At 41.3% G+C, this 26,965-nt stretch overlaps 2 protein-coding genes across 4 annotated transcripts; both read left to right on the forward strand.

Moving 5' to 3' along the window:
- The first annotated feature begins 3,143 nt into the window (after window positions 1-3,143).
- DUSP19 (dual specificity phosphatase 19) lies at window positions 3,144-11,810 on the forward strand. The gene is made up of 4 exons (XM_034786449.1): window positions 3,144-3,578; window positions 4,044-4,090; window positions 6,930-7,082; window positions 11,093-11,810. The coding sequence occupies exons 1-4, from the start codon at window positions 3,353-3,355 to the stop codon at window positions 11,312-11,314; spliced, it is 648 nt and encodes a 215-aa protein (XP_034642340.1). The 5' UTR covers window positions 3,144-3,352; the 3' UTR covers window positions 11,315-11,810.
- A 2,522-nt stretch (window positions 11,811-14,332) lies between these two features.
- NUP35 (nucleoporin 35) lies at window positions 14,333-26,286 on the forward strand. Of its 3 annotated transcripts, XM_034786145.1 has the most exons (9): window positions 14,333-14,490; window positions 15,525-15,695; window positions 19,856-19,983; window positions 21,461-21,521; window positions 22,188-22,329; window positions 22,895-22,964; window positions 23,058-23,186; window positions 24,987-25,151; window positions 25,612-26,286. In XM_034786145.1, exons 1-9 carry the CDS (start codon window positions 14,457-14,459, stop codon window positions 25,687-25,689), a joined length of 978 nt encoding a protein of 325 aa, XP_034642036.1. In that variant the 5' UTR covers window positions 14,333-14,456; the 3' UTR covers window positions 25,690-26,286. The 3 variants fall into 3 exon arrangements, with proteins under 3 accessions (XP_034642036.1, XP_034642038.1, XP_034642039.1); XM_034786147.1 differs by lacking the exon at window positions 23,058-23,186; XM_034786148.1 differs by lacking the exons at window positions 19,856-19,983; window positions 21,461-21,521.
- The last annotated feature ends 679 nt before the right edge of the window (window positions 26,287-26,965 follow it).

Raw genomic sequence — 26,965 nt, forward strand, 5'->3', positions numbered from 1 at the left:
TTACACATTCATCAGCTCTATAAAATACTGTCCCATCATGCAAAGGGAAATAGAGCTTGTATCTATGAACATAAAAACCTACCATTAGGTGAAAATATTCAAACACAGTCATTAATCTTTAGCCTGCATGAGTAAGAAACATTCATGGAGTTGAAAACTCAAATAGTATTTCTGCAGTGAAAGGAATAGTTACATGATTCGTTTATTTTTAGACAAAGTACAAGGCCATCTAATATTGCAAAAATATATATTGATTTGAGGCAAAATAAGATGTTTTAATATATTTTGATTGTTTTTAAATCTGTGTTTTAACATTTCTGTCTTAATAATTAGTCTTGGGTCAAACAGCACATTCGGCAAGCCACAGTTCAAAAAATTAGAAGGGAATGAATTCCTTCTAATTCTTTATGCTCTGAATTGCCCTCAATATTGCCCTAGCATTAGATGTGCAATTACTCTATACAATGCTGTAAACTGTATTTTCTGCTTCACTGATCTACTGAACCCGGTAGATAGAATCAAGTTAATGTCATTGTAAACACACAGAGAGAAAATCCACCATTAGAAAATGTAACAATGAAACTGAACCACCCATGTGAAAATGAAACAAATATGAATTACACAATTGCTAACAATACTCATTGTTGATATGTTTTTCTCTTTGCAGGTTCACACAGGTCCATTATCAATTTTGTGGATCAGCCAAGACATCAAGATGGCTTTTTTGAAATCTATTTTTCTCTCTGCCACAGTAACTGACTAATCTTGCAAGATGCTTGCAACACCCACTGACTTCAATGGGAGTTGAAGGCATTTATCAGCTTGCAGAAAGTGCTCTGCACCTCAAAGGATTAGATCATCTGTCTGCAAAAACTGGGTATGGATTACTGGATTATTTATGGACTTTTGTTCGCAGACGCATTCAATGGTGAAATAGTTACCATAGGGACAACCACATCTTGTATGACTCCAGTGCTCATGATGCAGATCCCAGAGCATGACAAATATATTGTTCACATACACACACTTTGCAGCACATTCATCCCTTTTGGTAAACTAAAAACAGCAAACCGAAGAAGTGGGCTGTAGCCCATGAAAGCTTATGCTCTAATAAATTTGTTAGTCTCTAAGGTGTCACAAGTACTCCTGTTCTTTTTAAAAACAGCAAACAATTTCATGTGTAGTGCTGACATCTGGTGGCTAAAGCAGCTGCAGCAATTATACACATTCCTCACAGTAGATATGCCTTCAATTAGTCAGCTAGGGATTTAGCTGATTTTATGTTAACCCCCACCCCAAACACCTTTACTCAAAATGGAGACTCTGAATCAGATGTTAAGCCTGCATGGTAAATGCTTGCAGGATTTTTGTTTTGTTTTTGTTTAGTTCGGTCAGAAAGATGGAGGCTTAAAAGATTTAGGGCCCAATGTTGCAGACTCTTACTCACATAAATAGGCCTTATACGCACACAAGGCAGATGTCATAGGTCACATGGGCTGATTTTTTTAGGGGCACTTCTGGCGCAACCCCTTTCACCAAAGATTTTTTTCTACCCCTTTAAAGGCACCCCACATCATGAACTGGGGCCAGGGGCCAAAACACCAATGCAGCTCCAGCCCAGCCACCTCCCCAGCAGAGCTTTTGGAGATAGGGGTTCCTAGGGCAGACATTGTCCAGCTCCAGCCCTACTCCTGGATTTCCATTAATTTCAAAGGGCCTGCTTGAGTATGCATTGCCAAATTAGGTACTTATTTCCTAATCAGTTTGGAATTTGAAATGCTACCCTGGCCCAACTAAAATAAATGGGTAAAACAATGGCATGGAACCTTGTCTGGGGGGAGAACAGCCCCACAAACATACCCTCCAATCAGAATGCCTGAAAGTGTGTGTGTGTATGTGTATGAGAGTGAGTGGGGGGAGATCAGAGATGAGAACATCCTTACCCCTCCCATTTCTCTCTCTCACTATGATTACACCAGTGTTGTAAGCAAGAGAGTCTCATCCTGCTTAAGTTTTTGGTGTTGGCTCCATAAGATTCTGGAGAGAAATACTGAGATATAAAATCAGTCTTCATAACTATTCCATTTGGGTGCTTACGGGTTTCTTTCCTGTAGGCATGGGATTTTTCCAATTACTATAGTTGGAGCTGCAGTGAAGAGTCTGTTTATTATGGTTGACACCAGGTTACACTGCAAATCAACACTAGTAGTTTCTGTAAGCTTTTTTTTTTTTTTTTGCACCATCCTTGGCCACACATTGTCATAAAGAACTTCTCTCATACAAGCAAAAAATATATCTCCAGCCAACCATTTACAACAACAACAAATTAAACAAAATGGTATTCTAAAGGCAGGCAGATTACAGACTGGTGGGGCAGTATGGGGAAGCTCACATACATATCTGCTCAAAAATTTTCATTGGACAAAAAATGGGGCTTTTGTCAAAAAGGAAATTTCCACATGAAATGTTATTTTTGAAGAAATTGGTTGAGTTTCTCTTGGAAAACAAAGAACCTCAAACTCCAGCAACCCAAACCTGAAACATTTCAGTTAGATAATTATTATTTTCCACTAAAATAAAAAAAAATGTTGCTTGACTGCCCCAAAGTTTTTGGCTTTATGTTGCTGAAAACTGATTTGTTAAAAATAGATTTCTGTTCCCAAAACCCAGGGGGAAAAAAAGTTTTGCAGTGAAAACCTGAACAATTTTGTAGAAAAATTTCAACACAATGATTTCTTCCCCTACGCTTGTCAACATTTTTCACGGAGAAAGAAATCACTTCCCAACTAGCTCTGTTGCCCACCTTTCTGTAACAGGAGTTCTGTCTCCAGACGTGTTGACTTGCAATGTTGACAAGCCCTGACTTCATCTGAAAATATTTTAAATTAAAACATTATAAATCACAATCCAATTTTACAGCTTCCCCAATTATTTTACAAATAACACTTCTGTAGCAGTCGACACAATCAACTAAACAAACACAACTAGAATACAGACAAATAACAAGCGTGATCAGATCAAAACATAATGATTGCACAGGGCTATTTTTCATTGGTGTCTTGAATGCTACCGATTGAAAGCTAGCTAACAGGAAGAAGAGATTGTAAACCAATCGGGGAACGCTTTTCTATGGCCAATCAAAAGCTGTCTTGCACAGCCGTTTTAGAAAAATGTGGCTTAAGGTGGTAGCCTTCTCTTCTGCCTGCTGCTGCCTGCCCACTCCAAGCAGCCTGCTTGTTCGATGCAGATTGTGTCATAGGCTAAAGAGAAGGAGATTGGCTTCACTTAGAAGAATTACAGGCTGCTAGGTTTGCCTGTGTTACTTGCTAGTTGGAAGTTGCCTGCTCATGTAATGCACTCACTTACTCAGGAAATCAGAAGCTTCTCCAGGAAAAATCTTAAGAAGCAATGCACAAGGGTAACAACTTTAACGGGGAAGAGAATTATAGAGACATGGAAAGATGCCCGAATGCAGGTGGTGGAAGAAGCAGAGCCAAGTGATGGGTTCAGTTGTGGTTACGTACAGGACCTTAGCTTGGACCTGCAGGTTGGCGTTATTAAGCCCTGGTTGCTGCTAGGTGAGTGCGTACAGTATTTGAATTTAAATTTTCATCCCCTGTTAAATGTCTGCTCCTGCAAGGCCCTCCTGAGCACCACTTAACTCCCACGAAAGTCAACTGCAGGTGATGCCGATATATATCTTCCATAAAGTGCTCAGCACCGCACCATTCAGGATCAAGTTCCTTCCAAGAGATTGCTATCTTTGCAGTCATAATATGACTTTCTTCATGCTTGCCCTCTTGCATTCCTGCTCACGTCGTTTTATCCAGTTAAGCAGATGGAAAGTTGGATTTATTAAACTCAGATGAGAAGTTACTATTCACAATGTAAACATATTTAGATTGCATTATTAAAATAACATCATCCCCAAGGAAAAACAAATAATTAACTTCTTTTAAAATTAAGTAGGGTATTTGCTTTGTCTATTTATATTTTGACAGCTCTATGCAAATAATGTGATACTGAGTCCCTTCTCTTTACAGGATCACAAGATGCTGCTCAGGATCTGGAGACAATGAAAAAATATGGGGTAACAAACTGCCTAACAAAGACTATAGACTGTCTTATATTTAGAACGCTTTTTTAATCGTTAGAGGATGTTAGTTTTCTGACTTTTCCCTTTAAAAATGAGCTATATTTTATATTTAATTTAATAAAGTTGCTACTCAAAAGCTTGCATCTGATCCATGCACACAATGTGATGGGTGTTCATGGGTTTCACAAGAAATATGAAATTTCAAGATTAGCTGTGGTTTAAAGTTTGCTTTATTATAGAACAGATTATATGCATCTCAAACTGTGTTTTCATCAGTCCTCAGATACTAAGCAGGGTCAATGAGCTTGCTCATTGTTTGTATGGGAGATATTCAAGGGGGGATGACATGGTCCTGGGTCTTTGGTCCCTTTCTAGATCACTGGTGATCTAATGAGAGTGGAATGTACTCCAGGGGGATTCCCCTGCTGCAGGCCAATACCCTGGCATTATAGGGACTGTGTGGATAGCCTTGTGCCACCTTGACATAACTTAGAGTAGTCTCCAGCCAGGCCAGAATTCAGACAGTGCAAAACTGGCATAAGGCCATCTTTTCCCTGTCCTGCCTAGTCTGTACCTGCTGCACCATGAGGCCCCATGCTACAGTAAGCAATGCTGATGACTCAATAAGTGCACTGTTAACCAGTTCTCCAATGTCCCAGCATAATGTTAGGGACATTTTGCTGATTGACTGGCTAATATGTTTGGAGCACCCAATACATTTATAATCTTATCTCTCTAATTTTCTCTTCTGTTCTTCTCATGTGCTCTGCTATCCCCCTCTTCTGTTTAAAACCCTTATGCTAGCTGGTGTAGTTAGGGTGAGGGGAAGCAGTAGCTCTTCCATCATATGATTCAGCATGAGGGTGAAGCCCCATTGGCCAGATCTTTCCCCAGAGTGCTAGAAGGCAAAGGTCTGGTAGAGCACCAGTCAGTGCACCCAGAGAGCAGAAGATCCTCACAGTCTTAATTTAATTTGGGCCCCTCTCCACATTCAGCTGGGATGTTTTCGCCTACTCATAGTCATTCAAGATCCCATGGCTCCTTTCTACAAGAAGGAGTACTTGTGGCATCTTAGAGACTAACAAATTTATTTCAGCATAAGTTTTCGTGGGCTACAGCTCACTTCTTCAGATGCATAGAGTGAAACACAGAGACAGAAGATATTTATACCTACAGAGAACATGAAAAGGTGGAAGTACGCATACCAATTGTAAGAGGTCAATCAATTGAAATGAGCTATCAGTAGCAGCAGAAGAAAAAACTTGGAAGTGATAATCGAGACTGTCCAGTTTGGCCAATGTACATGGCAGAGGGGCATTGCTGGCACATGATGGCATATATCACGTTGGTAGATGTGCAGGTGAATGAACCCCTGATGGTGTGGCTGATGTGGTTAGGTCCTATGATGGTGTCACTTGAATAGATATGTGGACAGAGCTGGCATCGGGCTTTGTTGTAAGGATAGGTTCCTGGGTTAGTGTTTTTGTTGTATGGTGTGTGGTTGCTGGTGAGTATTTGCTTAAGATTGGGAGGCTGTCTGTAAGCGAGGACTGGTCTGTCTCCCAAGATCTGTGAGAGTGAGGGATCATCTTTCAGGATAGGTTGTAGATCTTTGATGATGCGCTGAAGAGGTTTCAGTTGGGGGCTGAAGGTGGTGGCTTCAGAACAGTCTCTACGCAAAAGAATAAATGGACACAAATCTCACATCAGGAATCAAAACATTCAAAAACCAGTGGGAGAACACTTCAACCTCTCTAATCACTCAGTGACAGACTTGAAGGTGTCAGTTTTGCAACAAAAAAACTTCAAAAACAGACTCCAAAGAGAGACTGCTGAACTTGAATTAATATGCAAATTAGACACAATTAACTTAGGTCTAAACAGAGACTGGGAATGGTTGGGTCATTACACTAACTGAATTTTTTTCCCCCCATGTTAAGTTCTCCTCACACCTTCTATGGGTCATCTCGATTATCACTTCAAAGTTTTTTCTTCCGCTGCTGCTGATAGCTCATCTCAATTGATTGGCCTCTTACAATTGGTATGCGTACTTCCACCTTTTCATGTTCTCTGTATGTATAAATATCTTCTGTCTGTGTGTTCCACTCTATGCATCTGAAGAAGTGAGCTGTAGCCCACGAAAGCTTATGCTGAAATAAATTTGTTAGTCTCTACGGTGCCACAAGTACTCCTGTTCTTTTTGCGGATACAGACTAACACGGCTGCTACTTTGAAACCTTTCTATAAGGTGTCAGTCTTGCCAAATTCAATTTGATGAATCAGATTCTACCAGCCTAAAAATTCCCTTAGTAGTTTGTTTATTGGATATGGAATTCTTCATATTCTTTCATTATCTGTTGCATACTGTGGCTGTGCACTATTAAATAGTAGGTTCATTCCACCCCAGAGGTGGCTATGTTTCAGTGATAAGTGAGGGGATTCCTATAAGTAGTTTGCAAAGGATTTTGGGTGTCTTCTTTATGAAAGGAACTAGATAACCTAAGATGCAGACTTAACCTGTAGCAACAACAGCTTCTCAAAGATTCATTTTCAGAAGTTAACTGCTTGAAACATCATCATTACCCTTATGCTTAATTCTTCTTTTGTTAAGATGGACTGAAGAAAACTGAAATGCCACTTTATACATTTTAACACTTGATAAAATCTTAAGTGGATTAAAAAATATAGTCAAGTTAGAAACCGAGACAGAATGTCTGAATAAAATTGACTACTACTATTTGATGTTCCAATTGAGGTCTGCTTAATGGATAATGCTATTTTTGTTCTTGTCCATTTTGCTTGTTGTCGTCATAAACTACTTTTTTTGGCTTAGGTTACTCATGTCCTAAATGTGGCATATGGAGTTGAAAATGCCTTCCCCAATGACTTTATATACAAGAATATTTCTATACTGGATCTCCCTGAGACTGACATCACATCGTATTTCCCGGAATGTTTTGAGTTTATCGAGCAAGCCAAGATGCTGGTAAATCAATATTTTATACTATTAGTTATTCTGGGTATGTGGCAATAACTTAAAACAGTTTCCTTTGGTTAAAAAAAAACAACCAAAAACACATCAATCATGCTTTTCTTAGAGTGATCAAATATTATCTACTAGATTTTTTTTTAATGCAGTATTTCTTAATTCGATCTATAGCAATGAGTGACTTTTTGATAAGCAAGTCTTAACATAGGTCCAGATCTCTCTTCCAGGAGTAAAACATGCAGGGAAAATGGAAAGCCCTATAAGCTTCCAGAATTCATCTATTAGGGAGCAGTGTTTTGACATACCAGAGAAGAAGCAGGGAGTTTGGCAGTGCCACTGGAAATCAGTGGGGTTTTGCTGGCTTCCTCCAGCTGTCAGGGATACCTCAGCCTGCTACTGTCCCTTGAACCCTTCCTTAAAGGTGAAACACAGTAAACTATGAATTAACATAAAAATAGTTAGAGCACACGTTAGTAACTGTAACCAAAGGTCCTGATTCAGCAAACCATCCCCGTTCAGCAAATATTTACTGAACCGGGATAGACATAAGCTTGTGTTTAACTGCTTTGCTGAATCAGTGCCTAACTGCATGTCAAAATTCCTGTAGAAGAACAAAAGTAGGAAATAGGACAAAACTATCATGGCAGCATGGCAGCTTTCATTTCTGATATTCTGTTCTGTGTACATGCACTGATCTCATTTCTACAGAAGTGTAAGACCAGGATATCAAAACTGAGATCTACAAAGCAAGTCTGGGAACAGAATTTTGCTGTGTTTTAGGTTGATTCCTTTTTCTACAAGAATTGAGGCACTGTCAGGTTGGGGGGGGGGGAAGATGTCACATCTCATGCCAGAATTATTAAAAACCTTGGCAGGCGCTACAGATAATCAAAGTCCTCTCTAATTGTTATATGTTGAATTACTATATTTCATACAGGCCATTGACTTTAACAGTGCAAGAAGAGAAAATGCCTTGACAGTCAAACCTGGTTCTGGATTATTCCACCAGATCTATCATGTTCATTATTTACATAGCTTAGGATAAAGGAAGGTAACATTGCCCCATCCGCTTTTGTGTCACATAGTGTTCTTTCTTTCTAACATATCATTTACAAGTTACCTGAAACAGGGTGTCACTCAATGACCTCCTGCAGGTTTCCAGTTACGATTTCCACTTCATTCCTAAATGATACTTGCCAGCTTAGTGTCACTGCTCCACTTCAGAAGTTAATTTTCCAGTTACTTCTCTATAATCAGAGGTATTCTTATAAAGCCTTCCATGGCAATACTAATATTTCTATACTGCAAGATGTTTATGTGTGCTAGACTGCCAGGAGATTAGATTAGAACAGTGGTCACCAACTGGTTGATCACAATTGACTGGTCAATCCTAGAGGATCTCTCAGTCGATCGTGATCTCCGGTGGCAGTGTAGTGTGGCTGCCGCTAAGGCTACCCCGGTCCCACACTACTTCCGGAAGCAGCCACTGCAGTCCCGCAGCCCTGCGGGTGGGGGGGGGCAGGGGTCTCCCGCCGTTCGCTGCTCCTGCCTTCAGGCACTGCCCCCACAGCTCCCATTGGCCAGGAGAGCTGCAGGGGCAGTGCATGGAGCCATGTGCCTCCCACCCTCCCCACCCCAGGGGCAATAGGGGCGCGTTGGCCCCTTCCGGGAGCAGTGTGGGGCCAGGGTAGGCATGGAGCCTGCCTTAGCCTCGCTGTGCCCACTGCCGACTGGGAGCCACCGGAGATAAGTGCTGCCCAGCGGTAGGTCGTACTCTAACCCCCATCCCTGAGCCCCCTCCTGGAGCCAGCACCCCATACCCCTTCCTGCACGGCAAGCCCCAGCCCTGAGCCCCCTTCTGGAGCCTGCACCCCAAACCCCCTCCTGCACCCCAAGCCCCAGCCCTGACCCGTCCCAGAGCAAGCACTCCATACCCCCTCCTGCACTCCACCCCCCTGCTCCAGCCCTGACCCCCCCCCCAGAGCCAGCACCCTGTACCCCCTCCTACACCCCAACACTCTGTCCCAGCCTGGAGCCCTCTCCTGCACCCAAACTCCCTCCCAGAGCCCACACCCTGCACCCCTGCCCCAGGCTCAGCCCAGAGCCCCCTCTCACACTGTGAACCCCTCAGCCCCAGTCCAGAGCCCGCCCTTCCAAACCCTCTGCTCCAGCCCGGTGAAAGTGAGTGAGAGTGGGGGAGAGCAAGCAACGGGGGGGGGGAGGGGGGAGTGATGGAGTGAGTGGTGCGGGGCTTTGGGGAAGGGGCAGGGCCTCAGGGAAGGAGTGGGGTAGATCCTGAATTGCCCTTAGATTCAAAAAATGATGTTGGGTGTAAAAAGGTTGGAGACCACTAGATTAGAACAAACTGTGATCTATGGAACACTTGCTGTTAGTCTGCAGAGAGCTGTTCCATAGATTTACTGGGATTGCTTGGGCAAGTCACTTAATCTCTCTGGTCTTAATTCACCACCGTACAGTGGGGATAATATTCCTTTCTCCCACACTTGATCTGTTTTGCCTATTTAGATTGTATGTTCTTTGGAACAAGGACTGATTTTACTCTGTGTGTACAGCATCTAGCAGAATAAGGTCCTAATCTTGATTGGGACCCTTAGGTGATACTATAATAATAATAGTTCTGGACGTGAACCTTGTCATTTAAAAGGTCTTATTTCCTTATTTCCAGTGAAACTTCCATTGACTTATTACACGTTAGGGGCTGTCAAACCTGGTCTTCGGGTATTTAGAATTTAGATTAACTAAGAATATATGTATACTTTAAGAGGTCTGTCACAGTTTCAGTATCTTTATTCAGCAAATGGTGCTAGTAATTTTTCTCAATGGAAGTGAGATATTTCATCTGACTGGACCTCTTGCCAGGTCACAGACTAAGATGCAGACATCACAAAGTTTGTTTAAGGTAAATACTAATTTTTCTTGATTTACAACAACTTTGATAGTCTTTAGATTTCCCATCAGTTCCAAAGATAAGCTGCATTTCCTGTGATTTTCTAGATGGTGGCTTCCTTTTTAATTGTTAAGTAATCTCCATTATTTTTATCAGAACAGCAACATCTTTAAAAAGTTGTTCAGGACGTTCAAAAATGTTGTTCAGACAAGGTTCAGGCTGTTTTAAAAGAAGTATTATTACTATTTGTTATTATTATTTAATTAGAGATGAGACTGAATGTAACTCCCAGAATGAACCCCTGTGAACTTGGGGGAAATTCAGATATGGATCAGGGTCAGGATTTTGCACCTCAGGTCTATCTCTAGTCATTTATGTCTAATCAAAGTACAAAATAGAGTAGATAGCAAATTGATTTCTGTTCATTACACACGTTTTTCTAAGGTCTGTTTTGACATAGCTATTCGTGAGCCTTATCCTGCATACCCCGAGTCCGCACAGTTTGTACAGTGCTTAGCACAACCGTGTCCTGGTCCAAGACTGAGGCTCTGAGGCACGACAATAATACAAATAAATAATAATGATGAATGAGTCTTGAGTGTGCAAAGAATGTGGGATTGGACCTGCAGGATTTTAGCCTGGTTACAAAACACAAATAAGTTCCTCTCCACACTACAAATCATTGACTCTGGGACTTTCTCTCTCCAACACCATTGGTCTGACAGAGCCTGGATTTCTTAACTTCCAGGGCAAGCTGCAAGAAATCTATTTTAGGGAGTGAAGAGAAATGGCGTGAGGGATTTGGGGGTAATTGATTGCAGGATCTTAGTATCGAATGGGAGGTTCTTAACTTCAAAAGAGGCTACTTATGTTATTACTTGGCCATGGTGAAGCAGCTTTGGTCAGTAAAGTTTTTAGTTTAGGGCACTTTATCCTTGTTTGTAGGTATTGATATTTATACAATTGCTTAGAGCTAGACAAGGTGCTTTTAGTAAACCTAAATAAACAGTAGGACATGCTATATGAAATGTCACTGCCTATATAATAGACAGTAATACAGTATCTCAAATGACTAATGTGTTTCATTTTTCTCTTGAAGGATGGAGTGGTGCTGGTTCACTGTAATGCAGGAGTTTCTCGTGCTGCCGCAATCGTCATTGGTTTTTTAATTAATTCAGAAGGACTCAATTTTGCTAGGGCATTTTCTTGGGTGAAAAATGCAAGACCTGCTATCTGTCCGAATCCTGGCTTCATGGAGCAGCTTCACAAGTACCAAGAGTGCAGTAAAAAGGCAACTGGAAGCATAAATGATCACAAATGATAAAATGAGAGAAATGCATGCAACTATCAGTGTGGTTATTCTGTAACAAATGTGCTGGCATAGCATACCTTAAACTGTTATTTCTGAATTTCAATAGCTATGTATGAGGGGAGGGTAAATTCATTTCCCCCACAGTTAATTCTTCAGCTTTTTAGTCTAAATAGACTGTTACACTAGTTGTTCCAGGCATCAAGTTGCTAAGAGACCAGCTTTTCCCCTGATATTCTTCCATTGACTTCAGAGATGATTTGGTCCAAGGACACATTTTTCCCAGAGTGGTGAAAAAATGATCAAACAAGTTCTGGTTTGTTTGAAATATCAGATAGAACAGAATGGTAGGTTTTCATTGAACTGTCTGTGGAAGTAGCAATAGAAAAATAAAATAAAATGCAGGCTCAGATAATAAAGTTACCCCATCTACTTTAATACCAAGTCCAATCTTTATCCATTCTAGCGGGTTATAAAATCTAGATAATAAACTGTTCTTATAATAAAATGCCTCTGTTTTGTTCTTAAGTTGATCTTGCAAGGCAAACGGGTTTTTATTGAATTCCGTGGGTTGGCCAGACAGTAAGGAGCCTTCTCTTCCCTCACATCCTGTTCAGGGGTCAGCCACAAGCCTCCTTAAGAATAAAGGAAGTGCTTCCTGCTGGAGCTTTCAGTGATTCTAGTCTCCAAAGCAAGAGGGGAAAACTTACAAGGACAAAATACTGCCCTCATTTACACCCCTTCAAACCAGTAATATAAACTGGTTTAAAACTGAAGATGGAGATGACATAAAGAAGCAGTGCCAAAAACAGAAGGTTGAAGCTGAGATATCTAAAAGAGGCAGGACGGTGGAACAATTAGTAATTTTTTCTTTAAAGTTCTTCATCTCGTCATTATCCTGACAGTTCTCATAATTGACAAACAACTCAAAGTGAGAAATTCAAGAATAAATAGGTGTGAAAAGCTTTAAAGATTAATTTCTTTACCATAGGCAGTATTGTTGGTTTCATGATTCAACATTTCTGATCTCTTAATTTGCAGTAGAAATGAAATAACAGGATTTGGGTGTGTCAAGTATAAATGTGTATGTAAAATAAAGGACAGCTGAGAGATTTGTTATAAATATATAACATGCCTGCCTTTGGGCACCGGTAACTTGACTTGCAGTATTTCCTACAATGGGTTTAGGAAATGCTGCTACAGTAAATTTAGGTTTCAGAGTAGCAGCCGTGTTAGTCTGTATCCGCAAAAAGAACAGGAGTACTTGTGGCACCTTAGAAACTAACAAATTTATTAGAGCATAAGCTTTCGTGGACCACAAAAGCTTATGCTCTAATAAATTTGTTAGTCTCTAAGGTGCCACAAGTACTCCTGTTCTTTTTACAATACATTTAATTATATTAAGCAGTAGGTATTGGTATTTTTAAATGGTGGCCATTGTATTAGTGTCTCATCTATGTATATTTTTGGCAAACTAATCTAAGGAGCTTTTATCAAAAGCTAAACCAGCACGTGTATCTCAAGCATCTTATCAGTAATGTCAGCAATGTTCTCAAGGCTCAGTAGGATTTATTTTGTCCTAAAAAGACCATGGTCCTGATCCTGCAAGCAAATCTACATGAATGGAACCCTGGGCCCATGGGGAGTTTCACTGAAGGCAGTGATGCTTCACATGGGTTCAAGAGTGGACTCACTTGCAAGATCTGGGTCTATATCTGTTAATTCCTGGAGACTCCAGGACAATCCTGGAGGGTTGGCCACCCTACTCACAGTGTATGTGAGTTTCCAGGGGAGAGGTGGCAGTTTGCTGTGCATGTTAGTCTTGGGTATGGTAGAGGCTGTTGTGGATGTTAGTCTCCTGGGGGAGGGTGTGTAGGTAGGGTTACCCTTCCACTCCCACACAAGGTAAGCCAGACATAATCCCAAATAGAAGGCAACTTCACAACTCCCCCTTCAACAGTCACTTACAGTATCTACTAACACATATAGATAAGATTGATAACATCATTGAATGTGGTGTATGTTGTGTGTGTGTGTGTGTTACAGTCTCATGGGATGGGGGTATTGTGTGTATGTTACAATCTCACAGGGTATAAGTGAGAGAGGTTGCTGTATGTGTGTTACAGCCTCACAAGGGGGTGGGGATTGTTGTGTGTGTTAGTCTCACAGGGGTATGAGGTCATGCAGGTTTCTGTGCCTCTGTTACAGTCTCACAGAGGATGCAGGAGATTGCTCTCTGTGTGTGCGTTTTTGTGTTACAATCTCATGGAGTGTGGGGTTATGTGGGTTGCTGTGTGGGTGTTAGTCTTCTGGGGTTGCTGGAGGTTACCATCTCAGGGGAGGGGGCAGCAGTTGCTGGCCGTGATACGGTGTCACAGAGGTTACTGGGGTTTGCTGGGTGTGTTACAATCATGGGGGTGATGGGTGGGGGTAGTCAGGCATGTTACAGTCTCACAGGGCTGATGGGGGGGTTGTTGGGTTTGTTACAGTCTCACAGGGGTGATGGGGGGTTGTTGGGTTTGTTACAGTGTCACAGAGGGTGATGGGGGTAGCTGGATGTGTTAGTCTCATAGGAGTGATGGGCGATGATGGGAGTGGTGCTGGGTGCGTTACAATCTCACGAGGATGCTGGGGGGTTGCTGACTGTGTTACGGTGTCATAGGAGGTGAGGGTAGGTTGCTGAGTGTGTTTCAGTCTCACGCGGGCGATGGGGAGGTTACTGGGTGTGTTACAGTGTCACAGGAGGTGAGCGTAGGTTGCTGGGTGTGTTACAGTCTCACGGTGGCCATGTGGTGGTTGCTGGGTGTGTTACAGTCTCACGGGGTGATGGGCGCGAGCTGGATCTGACCATCTCGGAGCAGGGGGGCATCTCGCCGGTGTAACGCGTCCGAGGCTCCCGAGTCAATGCAGGGCAGAAGCCTGAGGTGGGGATAGGGGCGTGGTCAGGGGCGAGGTGAACGTCTGAGCGCGCTACCGTCACCGTAACCACGCCTCTTCCTGCCCTGAAGTCACGCCCCCCAAGATGGCGGCTGGGCAAGGCAGGAAGTGACGCATCCCAGCGCGCCCCGCGGCGGGCCGAATTTCCGCTCTGTTTGAAAGTGTTCGCCGCGGCGGCTGCTGCTGTTGTTTCCCGCGGTTCCGGGCCCTCAGCGTGATGGCCGCCTTCGCCATGGAGCTGCCGCCGGCCGGTAAGCAGGGTCTCGCGGAGCTTGGGGGGCGGCTCCGGCTGTTTGCGAGGCGGGTGGTGCGGGGCAAGTCGCGGCTGGGGAGGAAGGCGCGGGGGGGGGGGGGGGGAACCGGCGTGTCAGCGGCCTGGCTCCCCGCCGTGTGCGGCGCTGCACGGCCCCGGCCGCGCTGTCCACCTGGTCCGTGACTGTATCGCATGACCGCGCTGGCTCTCCAATGGCCCGGCTTTTAGCGCTGCCGTGATTGACAGTGATCCGAGCCGTGCAGCTGCCTACAGGCCTAGCAGCGCCTGTGGCTCCCCGGTGGGAGCGCTGCTGCGTGGCTGGCCTGGGGCAGGTCCTATCATGGCTGAGGAGCGCTTCCCTTTTTTCCCGACGGTGCCAGTCACCACGCTCAGCACCTCGTGTCTGAAGCTGCACACAAAAGCTACAAAAAGAACAGGAGCACTTGTGGCACCTTAGAGACTAACACATTTATTTGAGCATAAGCTTTTGTGGGCTACAGCCCACTTCATCAGATGCAGCAAAAGCTACAGCAGCGCAGGGCCAGGATCGTTAACGGTCCATGGGAGTTAGATGCCTCGTTACTTTGAAACATCCGGCCCTCAGCGACTGTCACTTGTGCAGCTGGGGGACTCGGGCAGTGACGTGACTGAGCCGGGCGACGCACTGAGGCGCAGTGATGGAGCTGGAATTAGGACCTGGAAGTTCCTGGTTCCAGCCCTACAGTGTGAGCGCTCTGTGCTGCAAAATGAAACAAGGAGCAGGAGGAAAAGTGATATGTAAAGTTGGTTATTATTTCTTTAAATTAATAAGAAATAACAATTGCTATGGTCACTGAAAATGCAGGTTTAGCAGGTATTGTTTCTGATTATGAAAGTAAATCTGTAATGAGGAAAGTTCTTTCATACCAATTTCACAGCACTAATTTTTACTTTCTTGTAATTTTCCATCAGACAAATTCTTTATCTGTAGGAACTGCGGTATGCTGAATCACTAACATTTCTAGATTCTTAAATTTTGGTTTACTAATACAGGAGCTGAACCAATGACTCTTGGTTCCCCCACCTCTCCAAAGCCAGGAGCTGGTGCTCAGTTCCTACCTGGATTTTTAATGGGTGATTTACCAGCTCCAATGACTCCACAACCTCGCTCTTTAAGTGGCCCTTCTGTTGGTGTGATGGAAATGAGGTCTCCTTTACTTACAGGTGAATACATTTTACTATGAAGCCTTTTGTAGAAGTAGCTGTGTATTTTTTTATTTAAAAAAAGGCTAGCTTTGATTTACCAATCCAGTGGTTTTTGTTACAAATTTAAGTCTCCATCATTTTCCAAACTGTAGTTGCTAAAGATGGCCCCAGACATACTCAAATTAGTTTGAATGGCTAATTATTGCAAATAAGTCTTGAACAAGTTTCATGGTGATTTAACTATGACTGTTTCAGTCTAACAAAATTTCCTCAAGAAGTATAATGTGAGTTTCTGCTGGCATAGGTTCAATCTAAGGTCCGACATTTGACTTGTCAAAAATAATTGGTCCGTTAACTGGTCATAAATGGTCAAATATTTTAAAGCACTAATTAATGTAATTGGTAAAGTGGAAGCAACTTGAGAAATAAAAATTATATCACATTGGGATTTTTGTCTATTTGAAATAGTATAGTGTTGGCATAAATAGCTCTAGCAAAGTATGATCAAATTAACTTGCCTCGTCAGAGGGTACACTATCCAAAAAACCGCAATAACTGATTTGTTGAACATCTGAAGACTTTCTAGGAGTAGGAGTTTTCAATGCTCAGCCAGCTAGAGTAGCAAAAATTTTATTAGAGGATGAAGCAATGGAATTAGCTTGACTTTCAGAAAAGGAAAGAGGGGGGGGTTTATTTACACAAGTATTTAATGAGGGTTTTTTGCTTTGTTGAAGGTGGGGGAAGTGTTGTGGAAAGTGTTAATAGAAATGATACTTTTGTTTAAGGGAGAGGCTTACATGGCGGAGCATCTTTCCACTGAGGAAGGAGGTTTAATGAGTGGATGCTTCCTCCCACATTCCCTTTTTAATTCCTGTAAACATGTTTAGTCAGTTTAGCGTGTAAAATCTTCAGGGAAGGAACCATGTGTTTATCTTGTTTAATGTACATTGTAAACAGCCATGTGGATTGATGGTGTGGTACACAAGTAAAGATATACATATAGTGTTTGTTCTAGAAGTAAATCAAGATGCTCAACTGTCCATTAGTTCACTTTTTCCCATACTCTTTAAGTATGCCTACACTGTGGGGACTAGAGTGGTATAGCTATGGCTATGCTGGCATACCGTGGTAGTGTAGACACTGCCTACAGTGACAGGGATTTTCTGTAGTTTTAGGAACGCGATCTCTCCAAGTGACAGTAGCTAGGTTGATGGAAGCATCTCCATCACCAGAGGTTAGGTAATTATGATGGTCAGCATTGGAGGTGAACTTATTACAACACCAAGCACCATAGCTATGTTAACCTAAATTTTAATTGTATACCAGGCATGAGTGATCAAGACCTTAAGCAGGCTTTTTACAGATGGCACCATCATGCAGTCAAAAAGGTAGTTCTACTGCCTACATCCAGCTGGCCAGAGCTGGGCCAGCTGGAGCGGCCTCGGTTAACTGGTTAACCGGTTAAACAATTAAAATTATATTGTTTAATGTTTTAAACAATATTTACATCCCATATTCAGTCTATACTAAAGGGAGTTTGGTTTTCCACAGGTAGATTGCTGGTAAAAGTAACTGCTCTGCTAGTTGGGAAGTTGTTCGATCAAAGCAGTGATCTGTTGTGCTAGCACAAATAAAATGAAGCTTTTGGGAACTTGATTTTTAAGGAAGACATTACTGGTAAATTTGCCTGAGAAATTGTATATAGATAAAATTGTCATTGGGGAAGAACTAAAAATCCTTTTCAGAATATCTCTGACTGTTTTTGTGAGGTGCCTACTAGCTACATTAGGTGAAGGCTGTCAAGTTAAATTGGGCATATATGGGAAAATTATTGATTACATAGGCATGTAGTAAGTAATGTATATCTACTGTTTTCCCTCCTGGCTACTGGGAAAATTGTGTGAATCTGTTCTCCATCCTGACAACTGGGTGGGTGGAAGAGGCTTTACCCCTCTCTCAGCTCTTACCCAGAGGAATGCAATACTATGTCAGCTTTTCTCCTTTCCTTAGACACACTTACCAGCTTCTACATCTCTAAATCAATGTATTCAATATCCCAGATGAAGTAGGAAGTATTTGTTTCACTGAATCAACTAACTGCATGGGTATAGTGTGAGTAGCATGCTAATGCCACTGGGTAAAGGTTCCATTATGGAGGAGGGGGTTAAAGGTGCAGAATGCAGTACTGATGTGTTCTGTCTCCTTTGAGCTATTGTGTCAATATTTTAGTATAACTGGTGTAAATATCACTTTGGACTGAAATGTGCTGTTACTTTCAGCTATTGAACTAATTGATTAGCTTTTTTTAAGTGTTCATAAATAGAAATTTCAGCAGTTTATGTTGCATTGTCCATTAAGGACTTGGCGCTCCTGATTTTCTTAAAATACAAACTCTTCAGAAAATTACCAACACAAATTTAGAATAACAATGTAGATTTAACTTAATCCTCCAAAATTAGGAGTTACTGCAATAGAGAATAAATTGCCACAAATTTGACACCCCCCAAGACAGTGAAAGTAGGGCTTCCGCCTAAGTCTTGAGGGATGGTTGGAGGCAAGCCATCAGATAGTCTAACTACAAGACCCAAAGATTGAACATGTCATCTTAAATTTGGGTTAATTTAAGAGATGAGTAACCTGGAGGCATTAATTTGTGGATGCTCCATTTAGTGCTTTATAGCAACTTCTGGACATTTTGAGCTATTAAAGTAGTTAAACGATTGGAAGACTTTGAGTATGTCTAACCAGAAGCTGGGAAGTGCGATTCCCAGCTCAGGTAGGTGTACATGTGCTAGCTCCGCTTGAACAAGCACCTAAAAAAATAGGAGTGTGGCTGCAACAGTACAAGCAGAGTCTTGAACTAGCTGCCCAAGTAAAATCCTGCCTGATGCCCTGGGGGCGTGCGTGGCTGGCTAGCTGTTGAGGGAACATGCCTGTTTTAAGGCAATAGCTTTAGTAGAGCTATCAAGTGTATATGCATCAAACCCCTCAATTGCTGTGTGGATATAGCCACAGCTTTCTGCAGCTCACACATAATTCATTCATAGGGAGTCTTGTAGTGCAGGATTGAGAAATACATTTGAATTGGATAGCAACAGAAGTTTAATGTAGACATTATTGACTTACCGAGTTCCACACGCACAACTATTCTCTTGAGCATGCCCACGTAAATGTTCTCTTGGATGCATCAAGGTTCTTTAAATCAGTTTAATTTCTTGAGCTACTCTTACTAAATATCCTTGTGTTGTGGTGGCATCCAGAGGCTCCAGTCACACTTGTACATTAATACTATTTTCTGACAAAGTACATAGACCACACTCTGACAGTGTCCACAGAAATGCAAAACAGAACTCAAAATTTAAAGTAACTTCACTTCCAGTGAGTGGATAGTAATCAAAACTCATAGATCATATAATCTTTGAAGTTACTGGATATATTCCCCTATTGCTGTAGTGTTGTGCCATACAGTATTTTTTCATGCTGTGTTCTGTATAACTTTAAATGTTATAAGCAGCAAATGCATTGCCACTGGAAGACCATTGGGTAATTATTAGGGACTGGGTTTTGATATCCTTCCTCATGTTGAGTAGTACCTTCCTCTGTAAAATGTCCCATTTACTTCAATGGGACAACTGAAGGAGTTAAAGTGCTACTCAGTGAGTGATAGTATCAAAGGCCTGGTCCCCACTAACCCCCCACTTCGGACTAAGGTACGCAAATTCAGCTATGTTAATAATGTATCTGAATTCGAAGTACCTTAGTCCGAACTTACCGCGGGTCCAGACGCGGCAGGGAGGCTCCCCCGTCGATGCCGCGTACTCCTCTCGCCGAGCTGGAGTACCGGCGTCGACGGCGAGCACTTCCGGGATCGATCCCAGAACATCGATTGCCTGCCGCCGGACCCTCCGGTAAGTGTAGACGTACCTATAATCTGTCCCTTTGATATATCCGATTCTGATACAACTGTACTGAAAACTGTCCAACAAAGTGGTTGAACAGTCTGTTCTTAGTTTATAGAAATTAGGTGTCCAGGGGGATGGGGAGGGGGACAATTAAAAAACTAACTAGACAGTCTTATGATTGCTAAGTGTTTGAATGTCAAAAGGCTAGAGTTTCAAAATTAATCTGGTGGAGTAAATGGAAATGATAGGCTTTCTACTTGCTCCTTTCCATTGCAGGTGGATCTCCTCCACAACCAGTAGTTCCTACACATAAGGATAAAAGTGGTGCTCCCCCTGTTAGAAGTATATATGATGAATTATCTAGTCCAGGACTTGGATCTACACCTCTAACCTCAAGAAAACCAGTAAGTGGTAATCTTAAAGGTTAGTTGCAAAGCTAAACTGAAACTTGAGTTAACTTAGGTAGTGAATGCCTTTACTTCCCAGGTTGGGTGCAGGCATTTGATTCATACAGTTTTTATTTCAGTGTTGAATGCCTCTCATGCTCTGGTTAGTGAGGGCTTCAGCTCCTGAATCTTAACTTAACTCAAATTTCACTTTAGTCTGGTTACCAGCTGCTTAGTCTGACAAACAAGCACTGCAATATTAGCATGTATCTCCTTTAGTTTTTTTCCCTCTTCCTCCATATGACTTTGGAGGGTGAAATAAGAAATCAAGGAATTTCTCTTGAAACAAAACAGTCAAGTCTCTTACATCAGACCAGAAGTTACATATCTTTACATGTTTGCCACAACTTAATTAAGACTTAAAATACAGGAAGACAAAATATTTTAAGTTTTTTTGGGTATCAATAATGCAACAAAAAGTTAGCGTAAATGAGATGGCAGTATTCTGTCGAAGCAATGGGGCACTTTAAGAAAAAACTGCTACCTTTAATGTTGAAAGGGCATTGTTGAAGCCCTTACTTAAAACACTGACATTTCCTTTTGTAACAGCACATTTCCTTTTGAGACACCTAAACTTCTGAATACTCTGATTCAGTTTGGAAGGGGGAAAGAAGAGAATAGATAGCATAGGGTAAAAGTCATTCAAGGATAGGTAATCCAACTGAGTGGTCTCGTCATACCGCGGATGTTGCCGAAGCTTACAACTGAGTGAAGGGAAGGGGACATAACTAACTTAAAGAATTGATAGACACAAGTGAGGCCTCTCATTTGATATGTTCTTTGTGAATATTTATTAAGTTGTTGTGGTGAGTTATGTTAACTCTTCAAAATAATGAAAGGTCTTTGGGTATAGATGCAAAATACTTATTCTTTCTTGGCAAAACATTGCTGTTTATAGGAAAGCTGACTTTTACTTCTGTAGTTCAGAGGCCCCTCAATCTGTGGTGTGCATAGATGTCCCTAATGTATGATAATTGGTTGCTGTCTAGATGGCAACTGCCTTATGAACAAATGTATAAGCAGTGTGCTGTTAACAATGTTTCCCTAAGGTGAAATAGTTACTAGAGGAGTTCACTGTGTAAAAGAATAGGAGTTAGATACTTTTTGTCAGAAGACCCATAATCAATTGCACTTTATTCCACAAGGATAAACAGTGAAGTAAGCTCTTCATTATCTACCAATTGAGGGTTATTTGGCTATACAAGGAATTTACTAGGTTATATGAATTATTGCATGTTAGGATCCACTTATTGGGTTTGCACAATTGTTTCACTAGCTGCAAGCAGAAGAATGTTTGGTTTAAATTGATATTGGGGCAAAAAATTAACCTTTTCTCCTGATTTTTAAAAATTGGGCTGAAAACTGGTCTTTACTGACTATATGAAAAGAATGTACCTGCAACTATGATTTGTTACTTTTCTGTATTTTAATGCAGCCCAGCTATTCTGTAACGCAGAGTCCATTGGTTGGAGCTATGCCAGCAACCCCGGGAACAGGTAGACATCCTGTCAAACTGCTTGCTATACTTCTGTTAGCATGGTAGAGGGCCAACTCTGTCTGAAGTCTTTCACTTTTTTTGTAAATTGCCTTGCAAGTAAGTAGCATTCTTTCTGCTTGCAGGCGATAAATGTGAGCAGGAAAGTACTGCCTTGTTTATTGTTAGGGTACTGCAGCCAGAACAAGAACAAGGAACTGCAGCTATTTATCTGCTCCTTGCAGTAGAACTCCTTCTGCTGTATTGAACACAGAGGCAGAAGTGGCTGCTCTTAAGGAATATTATGGAGGACGACACATGGTGCCAGCATCTTAAAGCCTCCTCATTTCCTTGTATGAACCCAGCGGCGTCTTGTAAAGCTTTCTGCTGGGTTCTTTGTTCCCACAGTAGATGCAGGATCAGGATTTGGCCCCATTTCTAGTAGCAGCTGACGAAGGAGTGGTAAGTAGCTCAGTCACAGAGCTTAGCAACATGTTTTCAAATTTCACTAGTCTGAAGTGAGTTAATGTTGTTCTACTGTGTTTATGAAAATAAATCGCCTAATTTTTCCTGCTAAAATAATCTTGATATCAAATTTATACTCTTAGGTGCCTAGCTTTCTACACTACTCTGACTAGCTTAGTTACAGTAGCAATTCATTGAAACCAATCCTATTTCAATGTAACAGCCACAGGGGTATATAGTCCTGCAAGTATTGGACAGCCCAGAAAGACTACACTGTCTCCTGCTCAGCTGGATCCTTTCTACACTCAAGGGGATTCTTTAACCTCAGAAGATCATCTCGATGACACCTGGGTAACTGTATTTGGGTGAGTGATCTGCAGCATTTTTCTAAGACATCTAATGGCAAAGTCCTTATACTTGGCTATTCTGTTTGGGTACTGGTACATGTAGATGTACAATCTATACATCACTGAAAAATGTATGTTTTAATTACTTAAATTTTCTACACTACAGTACACTGAAATTTAACTTGCTTCTTAGGAAGTGGGTGAGAGTGGGCAGTGCAAGGCCAGAAAGAAGCAGCAATAGGACATTGTGTTGGGGTACTTGCAATCACAGGACTCGATCCTCAAAGCCAGGAGACAGCAAGTGAATACATCTGCTAAATAGTAAAGTGGCTTCCTTAGGAAATCTGCACATCATTCTCTTCATGCAAAAGTGTAGATGATGATGAGCCAATAAGTTCTAGAACATTCTGTTATCTTAAATACTGTTTCAGAATCAGTGCTTAATGAACAGTTCAGCTGATGTTGCACTTTTGGGAACTCTGCCAAGGATACATATTTCAGCAAAACATTATAGAATATTTAGTGTGTTCTATAATAGTTTCTCACTGAACAGCATTTTGAGTATCTTGTTTGTTGCTTTCAGGTTTCCACAAGCATCTGCTTCCTATATTCTACTACAGTTTGCACAGTATGGAAACATATTAAAGCATGTGGTAAGTCTTAGTTAACTATCTCCTAAAAACATATGCTAATTTGTTCATTCTTCAAATACTAAATTTCACTACTTCCAACCAAAACCGAGACAGATGTCCAATACAGGAAACTGGATGCATATTCGGTATCAGTCCAAACTGCAAGCCCGGAAAGCCTTAAGCAAAGACGGAAGGATTTTTGGTGAATCTATCATGATCGGAGTCAAGCCTTGTATAGATAAAGTAAGTTAGCCATCCATTCTGTATGGAATAACAAATTAAATTATAAGGCATCTTTGTTTTGGTCTCTTCCTTGCTTTTCCTTTTCCAGAAGCATGTAGATGGGTGGGGTGGGGGTGGGGGCGGGGGGAAAGGGTTCATGTGCTAAATTAGGTGGCATACATCAGTAGTTTGCAGTAGTAGAGTCCTTTGTTATCCGAGGACTTAACATGGAAACTAGAACGGTGTGTAGCAGTGCTACACCACACGTAAGGCTGTGAAATGAGTATATTAATTTATCTAAAACTGCAGGGGAAATGTAGCTGGGTAGAATGCATTTACCTGAGTTGGAGTTTGATTCACTAGGATTAACACTTTACTGGTTACTAACTACTACAGTTAGTAGTTCTGCAATTTCACATTTGAGTTCCTTCAGAACTCTTGGGTAAATATCATTTGGTCCTAGTGACTTATTACTGTTTAGTTTATCAGTTTGTTCCAAAACCTCCTCTAACGACACCTCAATCTGGGACAGTTCCTCTGATTTGTCACCTAAAAAGAATGGCTCAGGTTTGGGAATCTCCCTCATATCCTCAGCCATGAAGACCAATGCAAAGAATTCATTTAGTTTCTTCACAATGGCCTTATCGTCCTTGAGTGCTCCTTTAGCATCTCGATCATCCAGTGGCCCCACTGGTTGCTTAGCAGGCTTCCTGCTTCTGATGTACTTAAAAAATTTTTTTTTGGCTATTCTTTTTGAGTCTTTGGCTAGCATATATACTTTAGCAAGTATATAGATCCCCATCCAAAACAGTACAGAGACACTTGTTAATTGTCTCCTCTACACTAAGAGGAAAGTACGCCTACCTGTTTCTTTAAACACCAATTCCTGCAGCACTCTGGCTATCTTGGCTGTCTCATCTGTATACTTGAGCTGACTATGCTGTCAGATGTAATGGGGTTCAAGTGTGGCTGTAAACCATCTAAAGGGAAGAGGTTAAGCTACATACCAGACTAAAGGGGGTGAAGGATGAGCAGGAATAATGTAGGACTGGGGAAATACAACTGAATAGGAGTAGGTGAACAAACGATTCTGCTCAGAAAATCCTCTAAACAGGACTGAGACCTATTCTTGCCCCAGCTTTAATGGGCTGGCTGTCAAGAAGTTTGTCTTGTGTTGCAGAATCAAAAAATAAAAGGAGGGGAAAAAAAATCTTTGGAAAAACAAAATATAAATCTCTGTTCTGGAAAAAGCCATCGGATCACTAACTCTACAGATAACCCAGGATTGTTTGGCAGTAGACTCATGGAAGGATGAAGGGTTGAGTTGACACTATCCAGGTTTGAATCCGTAACATTTAGGTATTTAACACCCAAGATTGGACCCACTACAAGTTTGTTGAGACTTGCTTTTAGTTTATTTATAAATCACTAAAATCATGTTGTCTGTACTGTTTTCAAATTTGGTTGTGATGTTACCTTGAAGGCTAGTAAATCATTAGTTCCCCACTAGCTTGTACTAGCATCATTCAGTTGTTTTAAATAAGCATTTTTCTTACTGCTGCTCTGTGCATTAATGTTCATCGTAGAACATGTACTGGTAGTTCAGTGTCTGGTACACTGTCTGTCAATATCTTACATACTCTTCATTGAATACGTAAGGGCAACTTTATTAGAGTCCTGGTCCAACTTGAGCTCCTGGGATATTACTTTTTGTCAAATCAAATCTGGTCACTGCATTAACTGGAATTAAACTGATATGTACCTAGTATTTGCTTCCAGTTTATTGACATTTAAATAGCCTATTTCCCCCTCTCTTTCAAGAGTGTGATGGAAAGTTTTGACAGAGGCTCTGTATCCTCCACATCTTCAGTCTTCACGCCACCGACAAAAACCTTAGGCACACCGATGCAGCCTGCAACTACTCCAAGGATTTCTACAATGAGACCTCTTGCAACAGCATATAAAGCTTCCACTAGTGACTATCAGGTATTTTGAGAGGGTAGAGAGCGACAAAGTTAAAAAATACTTAAGCACATTTCCAAAAAAGGAGTTTGTATTCTTCTTGACTTTCTCAAGGTAAACTGCAAAAGAAACAACAAAGCCAAAAGACATGCTGAATGCATGTTTGTACTTTCTGTACTGAGTAGTGGGGACATCAGCACATTGTTCTAGACGTAACTCATTTTTCATCTCCACCTATAGTTTGCTCCTTTCCCACTTGTCAAGGCAGGTTTTTTTTTTTTTTTCTTTTCAGACTTGCCTACATAGCCTATTCATCTGTCAAAAAGCTTTCGGAGTGACTTTTTTTAGAAAGTCCATTCCAAGAAGTTGAATTTGTATTGAGACCCTTAGATGCCCATTTTTACAGTCATAGTAATTCTAAGAGCTGGGGTGCGTAAATAGAATGAATGCATGCTGGCTGACCAAGTGTTTTTGTTTCTTCTAGGTGGTTTCTGACAGACAAACCCCAAGGAAAGATGAAAGTATTGTATCTAAAGCTATGGAATATATGTTTGGCTGGTAGTAAGCAATGGAAAGTATTACACTAAAACACAGTTAGGGCTACAAATAGACTGCCAGCTTCCTGGTTAGTTGTATAACCACTCATGGCAGTATTTCAGTTTCCCTTCATACCAGTTATGCCTTCTGAGAGGAGAATTCAGCATACGTTGTTTGCACTTTAAATGATGGCAATCTTAAACTAATCAGTGTAAATACAAGTGGTCTCTTGCTGTTTGTGCTCTAGTGATTGCATGACTTCAGGAAAAAAGTCAGTACTGATTTGCAGTAAGTTATGAAATTGTGTTAATTATACTTTCCAGTAAAGTGATAATGTATAAATGTTAACTCAGTTCACTGTTTCCCAATAATGTAACAATGTTTCTTAATCTTTTCTGGAAAGATAGTAAGTTTTCTGCAGGATGAACACTATGTATTCTAGTAAAACAAGGGATTTTTCTTGGGCTACCAATTTTAAAATGACTGTTTAAATTTTAATTTGGATGCTGTTTACTACTTCTCTGTTTATATAAAGTTCATCTTGGAGTCCCATTCTAAATGTTCATAACAGCCTTTTAACCTTTTTAACTTACATTTTCCTAATAAAATTTAATTAAGAGTTTTCAAAGTTGAGTTCTTTTAAAAGCTTGAGTGATCCATGTGTTCATGAACTTCCAATTTGTCTCTCAGGTTTGAGCTATCTGAACTTACATGGCGCTGTATCAGGGTTGAGGTAGCCAGGTAAACCAAATGGGTGGATTTAATTTGCGTAAATTGGAATTGGGAACACTATTAATATTTAAATTTGGACCTACTAAGAAACTAATGTAGTAGTGTACTGTACCACTTATTAATACCTTATGCACTATTTAGAAAATATCAAAAATACGCTACACAAACTTGTATGTTTCACCAGGACTAAAATACATCCTCCCCTTGAGTGCACAGGACATGCCACTTCTAACCATGTTCGGCACACTACAGCTTGAAACAAGCAGTTAAAAATATCCAACTGCAACTGCACGTGGAAAAAATTCCTGAACTATAACTTGGCCAGAACAAGGACTAAACTAATTACTGCAGGGGGCCAAAGCCTTTTTCATCATAAGACTTTCTAATGAAGAAGCTATTTCTGGTATGTTGGCAGAATAATGAATCGAAGAGTAGAATGCTGTCTTTTGAATTACCAACATACTTTCCTTCAGTACCCAGGACTTTCCTGAGAGGTGGCCTATCCGGGACTGAGGAGGCTTTGCCCTACATTATGTGAGATCCATGATCATAGATTGAGATGTGGTTAA

This window comes from Trachemys scripta, chromosome 11 (genome assembly GCF_013100865.1).
Source record: "Trachemys scripta elegans isolate TJP31775 chromosome 11, CAS_Tse_1.0, whole genome shotgun sequence".
NCBI lineage: Eukaryota > Metazoa > Chordata > Testudines > Emydidae > Trachemys > Trachemys scripta.

What these genes read in the sequence shown, in the direction of transcription:
- DUSP19 (XM_034786449.1), top strand. Translation starts at nt 3,353, where the DNA reads ATGCACTCACTTACTCAGGAAATCAGAAGCTTCTCCAGGAAAAATCTT. An exon ending in AGACAATGAAAAAATATGGG is followed by an intron (nt 4,091 to 6,929) that starts GTAACAAACTGC and finishes TTTTTGGCTTAG; the next exon opens with GTTACTCATGTCCTAAATGT. An exon ending in TCGAGCAAGCCAAGATGCTG is followed by an intron (nt 7,083 to 11,092) that starts GTAAATCAATAT and finishes TTTCTCTTGAAG; the next exon opens with GATGGAGTGGTGCTGGTTCA.
- NUP35 (XM_034786145.1), top strand. Translation starts at nt 14,457, where the DNA reads ATGGCCGCCTTCGCCATGGAGCTGCCGCCGGCCG. An exon ending in GAGGTCTCCTTTACTTACAG is followed by an intron (nt 15,696 to 19,855) that starts GTGAATACATTT and finishes TTTCCATTGCAG; the next exon opens with GTGGATCTCCTCCACAACCA. An exon ending in ACCTGGGTAACTGTATTTGG is followed by an intron (nt 22,330 to 22,894) that starts GTGAGTGATCTG and finishes TGTTGCTTTCAG; the next exon opens with GTTTCCACAAGCATCTGCTT.